This window comes from Stegastes partitus, unplaced genomic scaffold, assembly GCF_000690725.1.
Source record: "Stegastes partitus isolate 25-593 unplaced genomic scaffold, Stegastes_partitus-1.0.2 Scaffold474, whole genome shotgun sequence".
In the NCBI taxonomy this organism is placed as follows: domain Eukaryota; kingdom Metazoa; phylum Chordata; class Actinopteri; family Pomacentridae; genus Stegastes; species Stegastes partitus.
The window spans coordinates 413,180-434,668 of NW_007578205.1; the positions used below are offsets into that span (position 1 = coordinate 413,180).

Consider the following 21,489-nt stretch of genomic DNA (forward strand, 5'->3'; position numbering starts at 1 on the left):
AGCATGCGAAAGAAAATGCCTCAGGTATATACACACATCCATATACACTCAGTCTGCTGTCAGATTTCTAAATCGAATTAGAGCGTGTGTGTCTGGAAGCCATTACCTGGCATGTCTCCCTTTGCTGCCCAAAAACCAAGAGGCCCCATATGGATCCTGCCATCACCTCTTTCTTTCTCCCTCTCCTCCCTTCTTTCTCTTACTGCCTCTTTTATTGTTCCTTTGCGTCTGTCTTGTCCCCATTTACCAGCGGTATTTCTTTGTTCACTTTATTTTCTACTTTCCTCCTACATTAGCATTTGGGCAGCAACATTTACATTTTTTTCAAATGTTCGGGCACTGTCCTGTCAGCTGTGTTCAGCAGCCAGCTTCATCCTAATCAGCGTTAAACCTGACTGGACCGACCACCGACGCTCCTCCATCACCTCCGCCAGCTTCACCCTTCTCCTTGGAGGTCCGACGCAGGAAACAGGAAGGGACCGAGTCAGGTGACAGGAAGGAACCCCTGTGCGGCTCATGAATTCCACATTATCTCTGGGACCCTGGAAGTCCTCGAGCAACGGAAACACACCCATAACATGTGACACGCAGGCGTGCGCGCACACACACACACACAGGCTGTAAGACACTGCTGTCCCTTCAGCTGCTCTAAATAGCCTGAACTAGAACCTGTTAGTTCCCATGAAAGCATCAAACGCCGCACTGCTGATGCAAAACAGCCACGTACTGCCAATTTTAGGATCTCATTTTCTACAGAAACAGTTATGGTTCCTTGCTGTAGGCAGCAGCTAGCGATCAGGGAACGTTCCCACAACATTGGCAAACATTACCTACAAGTTCTAAAGAACAATTTAAAGATATTTATTATTTCAAACAATGTTTCTGTGAGATTAAAAGTTAACTAACTGCAACATTTAGAGGAATTTTGAGGATGTTTTTAGGACCACAGACTGTGTTACATGATAAGAAAGAAAGAAAATTAGAAAATTAACATTCAAAAAGTGTTTTTTAGGAGTTTGTTGAGGCCTCAGATGACATAATTTGTCATTTCATCACGTTCCTGTAATGTGATATATTAACAAAGGTAGAACATTTTGCCGGCAAACCTCTAAGGCTGTGTTGAGGAAACAGATTATAGAATGTGTCTCAATAAAACTTCCCACCTTTTCATGTGATAACAAAGGAAGGATATTCTCAGTGTAACATTTGGAAAACGTTTTAGGAGTGTCAGGGCATAATGTTGTCACCAAATATTTTTAGAATGTCTCATCCTACCTTTTAAAAGGACATTTTGGGAACTAAGAAAAAAAAACATTCTCCCTGAAAACGCTACTGGGCCAGTCCATCTCTAATCATGAGATCTTTAGGAAAATTTCTACTTACACATGCTGACATTTAAAGCTATGTTTGAACCACAAGATCTTTGAAATCATTAAAGATAATACCCTGAAATTTTCAGTGTTGTTTGTCATCACGCGATTGATTAGGAATCTGCAATATAGGACAAGCACTTTTTTGTAATTGTGTGGTTAATGTGTGCTCACAGACGGGGCTTTTATCTTTAATACCTCCTAAGATGTTGTCATCTAAACATAGCTTAAAATTATCTCTCAAAGTATGTGATATATATATAAAGCAAAAATTACACAGCTACCATTTTAAATTTACACAGTTTATGATTAAAAAAAAAGTTTCAAGCAAATCAGAGATGGTCGAGCAGGAGGTCTCTGATGATGTGAGATGGAATACATCTACTAGAATTTTGCAGAACGTTCTCGGAACATTTTTAGACAAAGATTCTAGCTGAGATATTTGGGTTAATAGTAAAAAAAAGGAAGGGAAAACTCAGACTGGCCCTGCACAAAAGCAAAAATGATCTGCACTTTTAAAGCTACTGCTAAACGTGTTTTTGTGCCAAGACAACTGACTAATGATGGCATAAGAGCAGATTCAATATCATCATGCAGCTCTCCTTTTTTCTCCCATTTTTATTCAACTATGTCAATAACAGTCATGAATATTCTGATTTGCTAACGAGGTATCTGCATTTAGATTTTAAAAAACAGTAATAAGTATAGAACTTTTCCTATAAAGCAAACCCTTTAAACAAGTCTGAGCATGTGAAGTCCACAGTGTAAAACACAAAGGAGGAGCATTAGAGGAGGAGCAAAGTGGAAATATTGGCAAGTACAGTGCGAGTGCTGTTTCATTTTTAAGGTTTCTGGAACAAACTCGCAGCAGGAATATATTTCCATGTTCGCCAAAGCCCTTGTTAAAACTGAACATACTCTTTGCCTGTTGCTTATTTCGGGCTGAGTGTTAACAGCACCTCAGTGGCGAGTGTTAACAGAACCTCAGACTATAAGCACCTGTGCATGCAGGAGTTTGTGCAGAATTTTTTTTTTTAAAGCCAATATTGTACCTTTGGGTGCATGTGTCTGTGCTAACGTGCCAATTCCTGTTCATATGCATGCGAGGGCGTGTCGCATGTTTCAGTGTGTGCGTACTGATGTGGATGTCTGTGAACTCACCGGTGCAGACTTGGGTGTGGGGACCCGGAGTCACAGGAAAGCCTGGGGTGGGAGATACAAACACACACACATATTAAATATGGCTGCCCTCTGACATAAAGTCTGGCCTATTGTGTAATAAAAAAAAGAGGGGGAACGAGAGAGAGAGAGAGAGAGAGAGAGAGGTACAGGAAGGGAATTTCTGATTTATGATTCAATAGCAAAGACAGAGGCTGAAATTTATAGCAGAGGGGATTGAGGGAGGGAGAGAGAGAGGAGGGGGATGTCATGTAGCAGCACAGGAGAGGAGAAAAAAAGGGGGGAAAGAGTTAAAGGGGAATACCTCCATTTGTCTGTAAGTTACAGTGTTTATGAGGATAGTTATAGTGCCGTAAACTCTCTCGACAATATATGTAGATGTGGGCTGTGTAGCTTTTCCTTTGGGCCCTAAACCAACAGTCTGGTTCACCATAAACACTGAAAAAGTTTCAGCTGCTCCATACCAGCCATTGAAAGGTCCCCTCCTCATATGCTTTCAATGTGAGTGATGGGCACAATCCACAGACTTGGTTCTTGATTAATAAAAAAAGTTTATCTGAAACGAATATGAGTTAGTTAGTCCATTTATCTGTTTGTCTATTGCAGTTCACTGTCTAGGGGGACACAAAGAGAGAATGTTATCCTAAAACATCTACTGGAAAATATACACTTGAGGAAGGAAGCTCAACTGGCCAGGTTGAACATGAGCAAGAAAAATTCATCTCAGTGTTTACATGTGGGACTTATGTTAACTTGTCCTTTAAATCTCTTACGTTTTCTTTCAGACAAATGCTGGCAAAAACTGCTGTTGTCACACGTGAACTGAGCGGAAATCCCCGTTACACTTTACAAAACATATTCGACTCTTTCTGGCTGGATACATGTGCCGTGTACATGTGTGTGTCTAATCGCAAGGAAACAAACCGTTTCTATAGGCCATTGTGCGTTTCCCAAGGAGAGCTATCGCAGATCGCTGTGGATAAATCAGCTGCAGACAGACACACACACGCACATACGTTTAAGCTTACACTCCAGGGAACATCTGGCGTTCTTGAACGCTGATTTAATGTCCCCGTATCCTTCTCAACACATCCATGCATCTTGCGTCCAGCTGAGACAATGCAGCAATATTGTAGAGAGCTGGAAATCTGCTACAGTGAAGATTTATGGTGAAGTGCAAGTTCTCTGACTGTTAACTATATATAGACAGAGCAGTGGTGGAGGGTACAGCGGCCACTGAAATGTGATTGATTTACCTGCCCTGCATGAACAGAGAATTAGGCTTATATATACATTAACTTGGTGGTCAAGTATTGTTCACAAACTGTCATCAAAAGACATAAATGACCGTTTATTTCTTTAGACCATTGCTTATGTTGTCAGTAATCTTAAAATAATCTGCACCTCAGTTGTCACAGGGGGTGGAGGTGATCTATATTTCTTTAGTTCTACTCAACACAGATCCATATTTACAGCTTTAAAATGTTTCTGCCAGTGGACACCACACTGACCAACAACTACACAGCATGCTACAGTCGCCCTCCACTGTGATTTCAGAGTAATGCACCCTCTCATAGCCGAATGCAGGTGAAAGCTAAGACTATCTGTTTGAATACATTCAGACAATCAGGACAGAGGCTGGGCGAGAATATTTTAGAAGATGCTGCTATTCAGCTTCAAGAACGAGTTGAAATGCCAAAAACCCAAAGAAATGTTGAAAAGATGCTTAAAATCAAAAGTAGTTTCTGGGCACAAGTGGAGAACTAAATCTAGAGCCATACTCTTAATTTACTTAAACTTTACTACAGTTTCAAGCACAGGCGACAAAATAGTACGATTAAAGAGCCATCATATCTGATGCAGCATTTATGAAAACATACACATGACTTTCATCATGTTGTTTATGCCAAACAGTGCTTCTGATTCTGAGCAGCTGCCAAAAACATTGTCGGCCTCCAAACCTGCATGAGGGAAGCAGGTGAGTTGTGGACTTTGACCAAAAATAGTCAAACTAGCCACTGAGGCTATAAAAGCCTCTGATGCAAATGTGGCGGCTGCTCTGAATAACCAGAACGGATAAGACAGCCGCCCTTTCTGCACATGGTAAAACTGTGGTAAACCTCGTCTTATCACTTTCCCATCAGTTGCACGGTCAGTTCACTGAGAAAAAAAAATCTCTGCAAACCACAGCAGCAGAACTATAACTATGTACAGAGAAATCAGCTTTTAAAAACATTGGAAAACAATATTGTAAGGTAGCACAGTGTTTACATTAAAGCATCTGTGTATGCACTAGGCTAATATTGCATAAATAAATAATGTTGCTGCTCTGTTTTTAGGTAGACTGACACAAAAAAAATCTAAATTTTAATAACCAACACTCGCAGTTAGTAATTTGTTGTCTTGACTGAACACAATATGACACTAAAATTAGTCGCACTCTACATTTCCCTGAAAACTTTTAGAGCTGCCACTGATGACAGGCGATGAAAGCCTTGAAAAGCAAGAAAGGTTGCCTATGACACCGAGGACGGCTGCTCTGATCGCACCAACAGCACAAAAGCCAGCATCATTGTAGTGAATAATTATTGAAATTGTGAACATGTTGTCATGTCAGGCAATGGACAAATATATTTAGTCCTGCATTGTATCATTGTCTGGATAAAACAGACCATTCTACAGCAGGATGAAGTCAGAATGAGTGAAGGGGACAAAAACAAGATATTGCTGCATGTGATCTAACTTTTGTGCGGTCAGTGCAATCAGAACATCCATCCTCAGCGTTGAAGGTGACTACTCATGTCTGTGAAGATTCTCAGTCATCCAGGTCATGGTTTTTCTGGTAGCTTAATCGTAGCAACTGGACTTGCTTAAACAAAGCAACGTGGTGTGCACAGTCCAGTGCAGCGAGGAATGCCAAGACTTGTACGTCGGGGAGATAAAACAACCGCTTCACAAGCGCATGGCTCAGCACAGAAGAGCCAGCCCCTCAGGACAGGACTCAGCAGTCCACCTGCATCTTAAGGACAAAGGACATTTATTTGAAGACAACAATGTACAGATTTTGGCCAGGGAGGACAGATGGTATGAGAGAGGGGTGAAAGAAGCCATCTGTCAAACTGTTCACAATTCAGTCCAAAGATCTCTCCCCAGGAAGATGAAACCACATTCACACCTAGCCACAAAAGACCCTAATGAACCCCTTTGTGGCAGGAGGAGCACTAACGACCCACATAACGAGGGGGAGGAGCAGCAAACCCCCAATTGAAACTGAAACTCAGGTGTTAATGGCTCCTTCAGGATATAAGTATGTGGAATTCCCAACTAGTCAGTCAGAGCTGATGAAGCCTCTTGGATGAGAGGTGAAACGTCTTCAAGGAACTCAAGCAAGTCCAGCTGCTACGACTAATCTACCAGAGTGACTACTCATGGTTTTCAACGCTTTCATCATCTGTGATTAGTGGCAAAGTTAAAAGTTTCAGAGGAAATGTAGAGTGCAACTAATTTTGGTGTCATACTGTATTTAGTCAAAAGAGCAAAATGCTATGACTAACATGCGTTTAAGCTGACACTCCAGGGAACATCTGGCATCCTTGAACGCTGATTTTATGTTCTCAACTCAAACCCCAGATCAGGAGTGGTAGTATCTTGTTCTTGTCTATTTCACTAATGTTCACATCATCTTGCTGTGGAATGATCTGATGTTTGTCCTGAAAATGATGCAAAGCAAGCCTGTCTACCTTTGGCTGCTACAAAGACTGACAATATGTTCAAATTTAAAGTATCAATAATTATCTGTGTCATTCCACAAGCCATCAAATTTGTAAATATGGACAGGAAATAAGATCTAGCTGGTCTGGCCATAATGTGTGAAATGTGGAGATATTGTTTTGAAGTGTTTGTGTTTGTGGGCTACCTAAGTGTGAAATGCCCTTTGAGTGTTTTCTGCTGCAAACCAATTTCCCCACAGGGACAAATAAACATCTATCATCTGAGCACAAAAAAAACTGCAATTCACAACAACGACGCATCAGATATCAACCAGCTACGTTTACATGATTACACGACATCACATATGGGAAAGTGATCCTTAGAAATCTTAAAATTTAAGCAGTCAGTTGGGCTTTTTTGTGCACCAACAAAATCATGTTGTTCCTTTTTTTTTCTTTTTACTTTTAAATTTTAGCTTCAGTTTGTGCCTGTCGTGTATTACCTACACAATCTAGCCATGAACTAAACTTCTTTTTCTGACATATTTTACTCAGTGACAAGAAAATTGTCTCTCTTTGTAAAAAATATTATCAGCTGCACAATTAAAACCATTTTCCCCTCCTATTTGCAACTCTTATTTTGTAAGTCACCCAACATGAACCCCAAGAATAATATACATGCCACATATTTGCGTGACAATCTCACTTTTCTATGATGTTATTTTCCATTGTAGAATTCCAGCACATACCAGGAATTCCTAGATGTTCCTAATTTAGCTATTTACTATCATTAACCTGTGAGTGAACAATGCTTTCTGCAGTGTGCATAACTTCAGGTTTGCTTTTCACAGGAAAAGCTTCCTCTAACTCGTGATCAAGAACACAAAATAATGAGTCCATACTTTTCTTGTGTCAAACTAAATGTATTTAATTATTCTTAAGTCATTTAAACACTTCAATTAATCTCCACCCTGCAACATGTGACAATTCAAAGGTAATGAATGAGGCTCAAACTGGCCACTCTCCTGACCGATGAACACCATGTGCACGCCACCGCTCACTTTTCACTCTTTTTCTCCGGCTTTCTCCTTCCACCTTTAACAAACACAAAACTGGAGCTTCTCTCTGGTAAAAACGGTAAGACCTAGTTAAGCAGCCCGACTGTCAAATATTAACTAGCCATATTGATTACAAAAAAACGGGGCAGCGAAAAAAATGGGTTATATTTTGTTTACTTACGTGAATGGACAGGCGGGGCGGGGCGTGTGCTCGTTTTAACCAATAGCGTCGCCAGGAGCCGCTGACTGACGCGGACGTCGACCAATGACTGAAGTGTACAGCTGGACAAGCGCGACCACGACACCGTTTTTCTCTCCCAACGTTAAGGCAGAAGAAAACAGCATATTTCCCCACCGTTTTTTTTTTTTTTTAGCCAAATAACGCGAGCAAACTGACCGAATAGACAGCTGTTCATCTGGCGTGTTGGAGATTGTTAGAAGAATTTGTTTCCTGTGAGGTTTTCTTGTGACATACGGGACCGGAAAAGAGCCGTTTTCCCCCTTCGACAGCTGGTTTACGGATTCCCCCTGTTCGCACTTGAAGTTGAGCGGTGAGTCTGTTGTTATTGGTGCAGCAAAGGGGGAAGCTAGCTGTTTGCTACACACAAAAAAAGCAAGAAATACCTAAAGAAAGAGCCGCGAGAAAGCCCAAACGTCAGCAATATTGACAGAAATGCAGTTAACTTATGGCTGTTTTCAGTATGTTACGTCGCATTTATTTATATGAACTTGCGTCAATTTCCCAGTTAGTTAACACTACGTACTCTTGTGTTCTGAAATGCGGGTCTGGAAAGGAGGAAAAACTATTATAGAAATTCTGATAATGTGCTACAACTTAAGTTACAGGTCTTCTTTTACATTATAAATAGTTTTATAAACACTGGAGCGCTGTTAAGTTCTTCAAAACGTGCACTCTTCTCATGTTAGATTGATATCTATTCTGTGCGCACACATGTGAACAGACCTTATTTTAAAGCCTAGTTTCCATTATTATAATTATCTAGTGCGCTTAAAAGTCAGCTTAAGAGTGACTTATTGGATTATTTGCAAGAAACTGGGGGAAATTCTTTAATTTCCAAAGCCACGCAGGCATTTGTGTTGTGGGAGAGTAAAGAGTGAAGCGGTGGTGTTTCTGTGGCGGAGCTCGAGGGATGTTTGTTCACATGCTGCGTTCACGTACCCGCTGTGAGCCCCGAGTTTTGGAAATCAATGTTACTGAAGCAATTAACCAATTTGATAGAATACCTTCAGTCTACTGGATCCCCGCTTCTTTGTCTTGAGAACCTTTACAACAAACCTACTTCTGCTTGCAGCCCTTTGGCGTTTGGGTTGCACATGTCTTTATCCCTTTTCCTACATTGCTGGCTTCATTTGTCCGTTCACGTGACGGTATTGTGTCACGTAAACATAAATCACTATCTTAATAGTCCTCAAGGCGTTCCATCAGATAGTGGTGGAGAGTGTTTCTGCACACACGTGACATTTGCCATACATGCAGGATTGGACAGCAAGGTTCAAAGACCTCCCAGAAATATACAATCTGTAGGAGCTGCTAATAAACAAAAGACTGAGCCAACAGCTGTCAAATTACTGTGGACAGCTTGAAAACAATATTTACAAATAAGTTCACTACTAGACAACCATTCTATAATGTTAACTTGAACAGTGGCAGGGAGTACCGGGGCAGTTCCTTTTTGTATCTTCAGGACCACATTGCTCATTAAATATATATCTGCAATATTCATTCTTGTGCTGGTGTGGAAATTATATGAAAATGTCACTAGGTCAGAGCTGCACGTGTCAGCAGGGTTTAAGAGTAACCACAGAATGATGTTCCCTTGTCAGACTATTTCATTTAAGAAGTTTTCAGTGCAAGGAGGGTTATGTTTTCCAATATTTTATGCTAAATAAGATATAATTTGTGTTGAGGCAACTGCAACCCTGTAAACATGTTTGCTATGTAGTTACTTTCACATTTTAACTCATGACTTACATTTACATTTCTGACTAAACCTCTGGCTTTTATGTGGTCATGGCAGTAATTTCTTAAAGGTAAAACTGCAGATAAGTGCGGGGGTTATTAGTGTGACAGGCAGAAGCACGAAGATCAGCCTTCGTTTGCTGCTAGGCAACCATCGTGTCAGCTGCTGTCAGTCACTTAATTAGACTTACTAACAACGTACAATAACTTCCAACCAGGGAGGAAAGAACCATACGTAAGACTGCGACACACCATGGCCGACGGTGTTTATCTGTGTCATGTTATCTGTCGCAGACTAAATATAAAAATATGTCACGATCCACATTTTCTCAGTTCTTCTTAACAGAAAATAACGCTTGACTGTTCATGACAATGTACAGCAAAGGAAAGACGGTCAATGATTTACAGTGTTTCTACTCAGAGTGCGTCAAGGCTGTATCTTGTTCAGTCTTATGATTTATCATTTAATCGCACGCTATTAACCTTCGCAAGGGAGGGAGGGGTGATGGGAGTTAAAGGAGGGTTGTAAATAGAGTTAGTGTGGCAGGATATAACCAAATGTTGTTGTTTGCAAAGGTGGGCTACGTCTGTTCCTGTGCATCCCAAATATTTTTTTCGCACAATAAACAAATGTGAGTTCTTTCTGAGGGTGCTTTGTTTATCATTTGCTCCAAACACTGACTGCACACCTGCCCAACTACGTTTGTCAGTGTTTCCAAACAGAAATCAACAAGCACTGAATATTGTTGCATGCCTGCAAAAACTGAAACAATGAACCAGGGCTGGTTGATATGACTGAAGTCAGTGTTATGGTAGTCTCACTCGCCTCTATCTATCATTGTGCGATTGGGAAGGAACAATTCTGGCTCGTTTGCATTTCAGTAACATCCCGTTTTTACATAGGTTTGCATACATTCGCATATTGTACGGTTTACGGAGGAGGTCATCCTGCTACGAGCAACCAGTTTTGTGAATTTCTTTATTACGTATGAACCACTACAGTACATGTGTTCTCTGCATGTTACACAGCAAGCATGGGTTAAAATATCTAAATGAGTATCTTTTGTAATTACACATTTACACGATTTTACTGTCAACACAGTCAAGCAGCTAAACAGCCTGTTAGCTAATGTATTTTTCCAACTTTCTGGCATACAGTCAAGCTTCTCTGTAATCAACCACTGAAGTTAAAAATTTTCAAGGTACTCGAGGCAAATTCAAGACTGGAAAAAAAACAGAAGCAGGAGTTTTGCAAACATATCAGAGATTCTGGAGGATCCCATATGAAGGAATGAAATTCTGGTTGATTTGTATACCAACAAGGATTTAGGGGTGCGTTCCAATATCCATACTGCCATACTATATAGTACACAAGAAAAATATTCACTATTTCCCAATACATAGTACGTCAAGTGTAGTACACCAAAATCACACAGATGTCCCACTACATCTTGGTGGGGTTTACAGTATGCAAACCAGCACACTTGTACATTTTGACCCACAATTCTCTGCGCATGACGTCTTGCACGATTAGAAGCAAACCAGAGCCGCCGAGAAAACACAGACAGATGACAGCTCATTCCACGCCGCAGACCGTGATGGTCAAAGCTTAAGGTGCAATATTATGACGAAGTAGTATGTCACAATTGTATGTATACTACATGAAAAAGTACATACTTCGTCAGGGCTGCTGGTACGGACTTCAAGTAATACGACAAAGACAAAGCACAGCCGAAGAGAAAGACATTTAAAATGCATGACCAGGCTTACACCTGCAGCCCACTCCACAGGATCAGACTAGTATTATGGTATCAATAGGTAATATTGGGAAAAACACTGTATTCCACTCTTCCGCATTGCATGAGGCCAAACTCATCATACTGTGTCTCTAAAAGACAAGCTGCATTAACAACTTTATTTAATTTTTAACTACAATTCAATTTGTAAAATTTGTAGAACACAACATTAAGATTTTACCATAACATTGTGATTCCACTTACAGTTAATGACAATATTGAATTATTCATAGGCCCTGATCTAATTTTATTTCATTCTGAAGTTGCAGTGTTTTCCCAGACAAAGTGAAGAATAATGCAGGACATGTTCTGCAGACGAATGAGCGAGATAATTTCTAAACTTTTAGTAAAAAGACCAACTTTCATAGACAAAAAGAGGACAATTGGTGTTGCTGTTAAGATTGATTTGTGCGCTTGCACTATGCTCATGTGAAGCTGTTATCTAATTCCCACACTGCTGGGACAGACCGTGAACGCCTCAGCAGACCACATGACCGACCCAGCTTTCTAACGCTAGCGCGGTGGCTAACAGGATTTAGCTAACTTGAGCTACGTTGCATCGCAGCACTGACAAATCCCCACCGGAGAAACGACGAGCACGCACTCTTCGCAGTGTAGTTGCAGTAACTTTGTGTAACGCTACACGTTGAGGCAAACACCGAGAGCACAATGCCAGGTAACTTGACGTTGTAAAACCTTAAATGCGAGCGGGTCGTCGTGTGTGTGCGGAGCTGTTGTAATCCCGCAGCGGAGGCTTGTTTTGTTGACCTGCTTCAGGGATGCTGCCATGCTGTAGCAGCGTGCTAGCTGATAGCGGACTTTGTTTGGCCTCAAACAGTCAAACGAGAGCGAGGTTTGTCCTCGATGCGTGATTTACGTATTGTAATAGCGCTTTGTGTCGTTTTTATTGGATGCAGTATTTGCATTTGAGCTGTTTTATGCTAACGCGCTTCACGGCTTTGATAAGAATTAGCAGCTCCCTTCCACCCAGCCCTGTACCCTTTGTTGTTGCTTGGATAGCTTTTACCTTAGGCCCGTTCATTGACCGGACAGCTATGTGTGTTTATCTGTGTGAGGCCACTGTAAACTAGCCACTTAGCATAACCTCGGCTAAAACCGTCCAATCCTTTTACCAACTTCCCAGGTAGGCCCGACACCTGGTTTAGCCAGTTAGCTCCGATAGCGTTAGCAGGCTGTGAGCCACGACGACACAGCTCCCGTTACATACAGTACACTAACTGTTACATTACATAATCAGCTGGGAAGCGCTTTATTCTACGCATTTTAAATTACTTTCTTTTTATTTTTTAATGTCTATAGCTGGACTTAAATAAACCCATTTGCGCTCCTCCGTGTTTTTCTTTCCGCAGGTCCGTGTTAAAGATTTAAGTTGTATTTTTTCAGCTGCATGTACACTGGTTTCGTCAACAAATTGAGGAATGATATTATAAAAAAAAGACCCAACAGGAGACAGAGCTGAAGTTTTCCTGTGTTAACAATACAATTAAGTTTAGATAAACATGTGACCTATTCAAACAGGTTTATTTTCGATGGTATTTAGTGCTTAAGCTCGTTCTGTTGTTATCCAATTAATTTCAGCTGGTTACAAAGCAGTTTACAGCTGGGATAACTAATCTATTATTTAATTGAATTGTTTTAAAGATTATTCATTAATTTAATTAGTAAAACGTGGGAAACTATTAGAAAACGACCCTTATACATTACCTACATGATTAATCATGTATCCAAATTGTTGTTTTTGAGTTTGGAATTTAGTCTGTAGCTCTTCAGAAAATAGGTGGCTTAAAAAACAAACAAACAAACAAAAAATAACTCAATCAGGTGTCGTGTTTCTTATATAAAACACAAGTGCTGCCATGTGTCACCAAATATATTTTTTCCACTTTACCACAACAAATAGCTAAGACTTGAAGAGTTGCATGTGTGGAAAATAAGATTTTAAAAAATGTGTTTAATTCATATCAATCAAGGCAGCAAAACTGACCGCATTATGGAAGAGGTGGACTTGCTTTTTAGCGTAGAAATGGAGCATAAAGTCAGAACGTTAGTCATGTGGATCATCCAGTCTGAAAATATTTCCATCTGCTACAGCTAAAGTGGAGCTTAAAGTGTGTCATATCACAACAGAAGGTAATCTGATTCAGAACTGTAGCTCTGACATCGTTAAATTGTAAATTTTCTGAGCGTTTTGATATTTCTCATGTTACCCTACTGAAGAATAGCATTTAGAATAGAATAGAACTTTATTGATCCCTTTGGTGGACACCTCAGGGAAATTGCTGAAATTTAACCTCTCGATTAATCTTTTATCAAATTGGATCAAATTGCTTCCTGCTGACCTACACGGAGAATGCACCGATTTAGGGTTTGCTAACTGAATATTACGTGTTGACTAACACGTGGTTACGCAACATGAACACGTATGCATGCATGCATGCTACGATGCAGTACATCATGGCACAGTGCTCACCGTCTTCGCTTTATATTTATTCTAGTTGACCTGCTGTGCACTTCTGTGTTGCCGCAGCAGAGGCCTGTTTTCAGTGACTCTTAACAGCTGTTGGAAATAGACTGTAGGGCTGGGATTTACGTGATCATTCCCACACTATGAAAACAGAGAAAATATCTAATAGGAAGGCAGATAACAAATATATTTCCCTTTGATTGCAATGATTCTACTTTTAGTTAAGTATTGAATTACTGAGTTTGTCATTTAGTCTATCAAATATTCCTTTTTATAAACATTTAAAATAAGGAAAAAGTCCTAACGTCTAGGAGGCTGGAACCAGAAATTTGTTTAGAATTTGTGCTTAATAGATGAAAAAACAATCATTTGACCTCTGTTTAATATCTATTGAATGTTTTGTGGGAACTTTCTTGTTGTCTGCTTTGCTTTTTTCTGTCTCTTATGCCTGACATGCTAAGCAGCAAGCTTTAGCAATTGATGTTAAGTTTGTTTTGTTCCATAGCACTTTATGGACTGCAGCATGGGCACAAGCTTCAAACACTTCAAACATGCCGGTACCTGAGGTCGGCTGTATTCTCTTGCAAATTGTTCTTTCCCTTTCATTCTGGCCTGCCCCGCTTGTTTTTTTTTGGCCTTTTTATAGCCCACATCTTGTGTAAATCACGGCACCGCATAAATAGACTTCTTTATCAGTGCTGGCAGATAGAAACAGCTATACCTCTTCTTAGTCTACTAACCTACTTAGATTATACATGTTTATTTGAACCCCTCTGTGGGACAGTGTGCCCGTCCTGCCTTTGCATACAGTTAACGGCAGCCTGCCTGATTTTGTTACGTTGACTGAGACCGAAACAGCAGGAACAGGCGTCAGAGAAACATTATGTCCTGAATTTGGAATGGGGTCATTATATGGGTGAAGTTTCTGGGAGTTTGGGCATGCCGGTCAGTCCTTGAAAGTCAAACATTGCAACAACGGTGTATGTGTCTGCATCAGGCTGACCCCAGAGCTGTGTGCACTGCTCGATTGAGATCATCGCTTAAATTTTTTTTTCTCTCCTCCCTCTCGCCCCACTGTGAGGCCGCAGTTGAGTCATGACAAGTCTGTTGTAGCTGGCTGGCAGTCTGAGGATTATGTCATTATAGTGGGCATGTCTCGTCACAGTCGTAACGGCGTGTCTGTGTTGCAGCAGCAAGGATACTCCACAGATCATGTCCAGTCATGATATTTTTGTAATTATTAGTAGGATACTTGTGATCTGGTGATTGCAATAGTATTAACTGTTGTTGCCTTAAGCTTTGTCAAAATTGGTTTTCAGGAAGTGCAGTAAAACCTTCTCTTGACTTTCCAAAACTTGTGACCGTACAATATTTAGCTCGATGAACAGTAACAGGGCTGTTTGTCTTGGAGGGCTTTCTCTAAGTATTAGCAGTATTGTTGCACTCTATAACAATACTGTTGCTGTAGTAGGCGAACTGTCCTATTGTTCAGCTACACCCATTAAATAGTAAAAGTGAGGTTGCAGGTCTGGATACAAAAAAAATAACTGTTTCACTGCATCTTGCACATCGGATAGGCTGACATGTTGCATTGTGATGGCAATTCCTTTTGGTTTTGATCAAATCCAGCTATAATCTGTACACGAGCAGTGCGGAGAAAAGAAAGGCCAAGTGATAGCAGCACAGTATTCTCAGGGCAGGTGTGGATTTACAGCAGTGTGATCTTGTCCAAGCTTTACCACCACATCTTACATTTATTATGTGGAAATGTCATGTTTAACCAGGGACGGTCCCACTGAAGGATAGAGGAGGAAGTATTTGGATCAAGGAAACCTGCTTTGTACTTGTTGGAGAGTTTTGTTTAGTTTTTCCACTTCCTCTACACAGATTTTCTCAGTCAGCTGAGAATTAGATTTTTTTTTCTTTTCTGGGCTACAGCTGCTTGAACTTGGAGAGTGTGAAAACATTGACAGCATACAGATATGTATTATGTCTGTTTTCCTGACCTTGGTACTTTTCCATCTAATGCTACGTGCACAGGGCAAAGGTGGAAGGATATGCGCAACAAGATAAAAGTAACCTACATAAAGATGAAGCTGACTCTTTGGACTTGATGATCAAAGACTAGATTTAGTGCAGAACAGCACTAAATAACGAATGACTCACAAACTGGTACATAAAGATCAACAGTAAAAATACAAGTTTAATCCTCCTGTAGCAGGAATGTCAGTAATGAGTCTGTAGTGAACCCAAGATGAACTGTCTTAATGAATGAAACCCTTTGTCTTCCTTTTGACGACTGTTAAAGCCATGTGAAAGCAGTCAGACAGATGTATAATGCTTGCAGCTTCTACATTGCAACATGCAGCACCATAACATACGGTGACTCACTGTGTTTGCCTTGATTGAATCATGTGCAGCCATCCGCAGACTGCTGAGAAATAACTGCACAAACGTTTGCGCTTCTCCTCATATCAAATCAAGTCGGTTATATCCTGCTCATTTAGTGTGACATCCAAAAATGCACAGTGCAAACAGTTCAAAATGAAAAGTCCTGTCTTTTATGAATGTCTGGTGGCCATGTTACAGTTACTTTAAATTGCCTTCTTTCCAAATTGTGTGGTTTGTTTTTAATGCAGAAAAGTGTCTTGTGATTTAACAATGCAAAATTATGACTGTTGATTGGCCCCATTTTATCAGAGGATCTGATCAAGAGTTATTGTTGCACTCGTGTTCCGGCAGCAGTTGCATTACTTGCATGTAGATTTAGTCAAAATAAATGTAATCATTTAAAAGAAATATACCTTAAGGTCATGTGCTTCAGAATGTAAATGTCCTGTAAATGCAAAATTAATTTTAAAAGCTGCATTAGCATTTTAGCTGCAGGTCTGTAATTATCGCACTGGACCAATCTGATAAGAAATTATTTTCTTGCGAGGAGAACTCAGCCTGAACTTCTCCTTTTAATTTGTTGCTGCTTTGATGGTGCATCTTTGGCACAGCTGTTCATAAGCAGTGCGACTGGCTGAAAGGCCGATTTAAAGTCACGTCACCGTTGTGTGAAGACGTGCTTCAGCATACATGAATCACCTTTGGCACACAGCCTAGTGCGTTGCCGTCTATCTGAAGGTTTGTTTTTCTTCAAATAAAAATACTAAGTCTCTTCTTGGAGAGTTAAACAGCCTCCAAGTTTGATCTTTTTCTTCTTATGCTACTTTAATGTGTGGTTTTCTCAAATTTTCTTCGCCATTTTTACCCCTAACTTTTCCCACCACCATTGAGACTTAAATCTCATGTGGCTCGGTTGTTTTGCTCCGGTTAAACTTGGTAAATGAGGTTTAGGTTGACAATGTGATGTATTTCCTCTTTTTATTAGCATAAACCAACTGATTTAACACTCGCTGTGTTTCTCTGCCTGTTAATGGTGCTCTCTGTCTTTATGATGGCTCTCTGGGTCTGTGTGTGTTTCTCTGGTTAATTATAAAACAATGTGGCCTTTTACTGCGGCGCTGCAATTCACCAACCTGGAAAAACTATTGATTATAGCCATAAAATGCCAACAACTCTATTAAGCCTTCAGACTAATTTAGGTGTTTGCAGGGAGAATATTTTTAGCTATCGCAGAGCAGTTGCGACTCGTGTGTGTGCACAGAGCAGGATCGGTTCCAGCTGGTGTTAGTTTTCACTCTGTTTCGTATTCACATCATGAGATATGGAAAATTGTTGTTTGGCGGTTTTATTATTTACGAGCACTGAAGACTTTCCTACCCGTGGGAGCACTTTTCCAGCTGTGGTTAAATTGTAATTGATATGCTGCTAATTTGTCCAATTTGGATCCCAGGCTGAAATGTTAAAGCCTTGATTTAAACGAGATAATGTTAATTTAATAGCCAATGAGACCCAGCTGTGGGATAATGAACGGGAGATGAGCCAGTCGTTATCTGGTTCCAAAAGGTGAAGAAAATAAAGTTCACATGGTGTACAATTAAGTTTTTTAGGATTCATTTGTGTCTGATTTGAAAACTATTTTCAGTGTACTTCACCACACTGAAGTGTAAAGTTCCAGTGTTTATGGCTTCACCAAGAGTAACGATTGTGTGATTGTGTTCTCACGCAGAGCCGGCTGAGATGAGCGGTCCCGAGGTGGCCAAGACACCGGGAGGCGGAGCTCCAGGAAAGGAAGGAAAGGAGCCGGTGGCCAATGGGCACGCAGGAGAGGGCAGCGACAACCCGTTTGCTGAGTACATGTGGATGGAGAATGAGGAAGAGTATAACAGACAGGTAAGTGCACATGCTGTAATGCAATATGAGACATAAAGCCAACTTGAAATTTTTACCGTCCGTCTGAATTTAGACCAAGAACCCGAGACTTCACGTGTTTATCATTCAGACTCGTTCTACTTTTGGATCCGTTTTTCCTCCCATACTCCTCACATGCATATACATTCTCTCGGGCCCCACTCCTCTTCTTCAAACTCAATACTATCTTGAAAAATTCATCTGGGGAAGTCCAAGTTCTGGTTTTGTGGGCCCTGTCCCAACATCAGAACTTGGACTAGGTTGTGTGCAGACATCTGCACCACATGAGAACGTAATGTCCTTGTTTATTTCCATAAGAACGCTCCATTGATCCAGAGGGGACTTTCAATTTTTTAAAGAGTTGTCCAGAAAAGTTTAACTTGGCTCAACTTAACAAATAGTCTCCCTGTGTTGACAACTCAAGTATGTACAGCACAGAACCTGTCTACATTATATGAGAAAGCACTGACGTGTTTATTTTTCAGTGGCAAAATCTACCACTCAGTACATATTTTGCTCACAATTTCAAGGATAAGTAAAAAATAAAATCTAGAAATAAGTGGAAAGAGATGTGGGGAACAACTTTCAACAAACTTGAGACCTAGCTGTTGGCTGGGTACTTGGTTAAATTGGAATTTGTTTACTCAACCTTCAAATTTACGACCTTCTGTTGCTGCTTTTTTGTCTTACTTGTGTTTTGTTCGTCCCTCATTAACTCCCAGGTCGAGGAGGAGCTGTTGGAGCAGGAGTTCTTGGAGCGTTGCTTCCAGGAAATGCTGGAGGAGGAGGACCAGGATTGGTTCATACCTTCGCGTGACCTCAACAACCAGGGGGTGGGGCAGCTGCAGCAGCAGCTCAACGGCCTCTCCGTCAGCGATCACCACAGCAACCTGGAGGAAGTGGCGGTGAGTCAGATACATCTAATATCACAATTTTTTTTCTCCAAGCTCCCTTTCAAGCTGATAATGAACAATCAGGACAATGGTTTAATTCTGTTTTTCATGTGTATTTCTGCAGAGGAAGAGCATCTTGAATCCCGAAGCGAAGGAGTTCGTCCCGGGGAAGAAATATTAGGAGTCCCCCTCACCCCCATGGAGCCTCCATGCGCACACACACACCAGTCCTCACATAATCTCAGAGACTCTGGCGGCCGCGACCGCACACACACTGATTCTCACACGCACGCATGCACACACACAGCGACACACTTAAAGTCAATGGCGTGCTGGCAGGCCCAGTTGGGGGGTGGGGGGATTTCTTTTTCTTTCTCTCTCTCTTTTTTGTTTCTTTAATCTTTTTATTTCCTGTTTGTTTCTTGCAAACTGAGGGACATTGGGAACAGGGGTGGGGGAGGGGTGTAGTACCAGCACCGCCCCGCTGCGGGCGCTAGCTCATCATTGCATTTCAGATGACACTGTTGGTGTTTACAGAGTAAGCAGATCTCACTGAAGTTCCCTCGGAACTGAGGCAGCTACCCAGGAGTGATGCCAGGAAAAAAAACTTTAATCCAACAACTTTCTAAATTAGAATTTTTTCGCGTTATTTTGTGCGCTTTCAATTTTAATTGGAGAACTAAATTTTGTCAGTAGGTTTCCATACCAGTGAGGTTAGAGAAGGACTAACATTTCAGGGAACTTGATGGGTTTCTGCCGCTGCTCTGTAAAGTCATCAGTGAAACCCGTTAACGTCGGCTCCTATGATGTCGTAAGGTCCCTGTGACATCACAGCTCTTGTGCATCCACAGATGCGGGTTGTTGTTTGTATCTGCAGTGGCTCCGTTCCAAACCAAGTACAGACCCCACCCTCCCTGCACCATCGCTTTTAGGTGGTCAGGACCGACGTGGACAAGTGGAATCACAGATAACAAAATATTATTTACCCAAACCATGTCCATGTTTATCTTTTGTGCAAGAGCAGAGGTGGTGAATGTCCCAATCATGCCTCAAGTTGAGTTTAATATGAAAAGTATAAGTAGAAGAAAGGTCAGAGCTTTTTTTTTTTTTTTTAAATCATAAAAAAGATCTTGTGTTTTGCGCTCACAGCTTCATTCTTTGGATCAGTTTGGATCTACCTTGTTACAGGGGGGAGTATTTGGTCTGGAACGCAGCCACTGCCTCTTTCTGCCGGAACAGCTTGGTTTGTCCAGCATCAGATCAAGTGTCCACATCCAAATCAGGTTCTCAAACAGCCTCTCCTCCTCTTTTTTTTTTTCTCTTTTTTTTTTCTTCACATTTTTGAGGATGAGGCGTTTTGTGTCTCTACTGGGTATAGTAGCCTGTGGTGTCCATTCAGTCCTGTTTGTAGGAAACAGTAGGGAGAGGAGACGTTATCGCCATGGCCTGTCAGAATAAAGCAGTGTGGTACGTATGGCGGACGGTATTGCCTCCTTGCTGTTCTTCTTGTCCTAACCGAAGATGCAGACTGACTTTTTTTGTTTTTTTGGAGGAAGTTCTACTTTTAAACAGCAAGTCTTTGTTGTAATCTGGGTTTCCCTAAAGCATCCCTCAGTAGTGAGAGTATAATATCAGTAAAATTGTGAACCAATTAAAAAAAACAAAAAGTATATGTGAAGATGCTTTTGCAGGAAACCCAGATTCTAATCGGCGGTAATGGTGAATTAAGTCAGTTTTTCTAGATCTCAGCCAGGTTAGCCTGAAAAACATAGATGCAGTATTGTCATGAGGAAAAGTCTTGTGATCTGAACATCAGTCTTCATGCCACTGTTCATCTGTGGTATTAGCAGTGGTAATATCGTGTGTATTTTAATCTCGGTGTTAAACAGACACTTGTGCACTGTACAAGGAACTTCTAAGTATCTGACAGGTTAGCACTTCTGTCCACCCTTTCTGCTGCTTTCCCCGTTTTCGGTGTGTTCTTAAATAGCGCGGCAGAAGCAGTAAAGTCTTTTGGTTTAAAGGGGAACTTCCTCACACACAGCGTCGGACCACAGCTGTCGAATGGCACCCTGGTGAAGCCAATAGGAATGTCCGCCAGGTGGATTGTACAACATGAAATCATTTTTGGTGATTTTGTTTGAGTTAGATGACAGAAGCCGTTTAAAAAAAAAAAAAAAAAAAGGTTCAGAAGACACAGATTATGAATTTCATTACAAATAAAAATAATGAAAAAAGATGAATAAAGATGTTAAAGACAAATGAATTCTCAGTGTTTTTTCTCCCCCATTCTGTTTGTAAATTCAGTATTAACGATGGTCGGTACATTTTTGTTATTTAAAACAAAAACAGCCTCTGTAAAATTACGTTATTTTAAATACTAGTATAGAAAACGCACACACGGTGCTATGAAATACAGCAAGCATGTAATTACATTATTTTAATAGAAGTGGCCAATTTCTAACATTTAGCTCATTTAACATTGATGTCAACACATCAGTCTCTTTCATGCCAAAGCTGTTGACCACTCCTCACTCCCTCACCATGAAATGAATTTCACTCTTTCAGGACTACACAAGCAAATTCCCCCAAGACTCATGAGTATATGTAAACGAGCTTGGTGACATTCTTCTGCACTAACTCTCATGAACTCCTCCAGCTAGGGGCGCCATCATGGTAACTTCTTGTCATGTTGAACGCTTGACTGGAAACAGCAGC

At 40.8% G+C, this 21,489-nt stretch overlaps 1 protein-coding gene across 2 annotated transcripts; it reads left to right on the forward strand.

Annotated features, from left to right (window-relative positions):
- The first annotated feature begins 7,648 nt into the window (after positions 1-7,648).
- Positions 7,649-21,033, forward strand: paip2b (poly(A) binding protein interacting protein 2B). Of its 2 annotated transcripts, none has more exons than XM_008286880.1 (4): positions 7,649-7,868; positions 17,697-17,860; positions 18,601-18,783; positions 18,896-21,033. In XM_008286880.1, exons 2-4 carry the CDS (start codon positions 17,708-17,710, stop codon positions 18,950-18,952), a joined length of 393 nt encoding a protein of 130 aa, XP_008285102.1. In that variant the 5' UTR covers positions 7,649-7,868; positions 17,697-17,707; the 3' UTR covers positions 18,953-21,033. The 2 variants fall into 2 exon arrangements, with proteins under 2 accessions (XP_008285102.1, XP_008285101.1); XM_008286879.1 differs by lacking the exon at positions 7,649-7,868 and adding an exon at positions 11,632-11,770.
- The last annotated feature ends 456 nt before the right edge of the window (positions 21,034-21,489 follow it).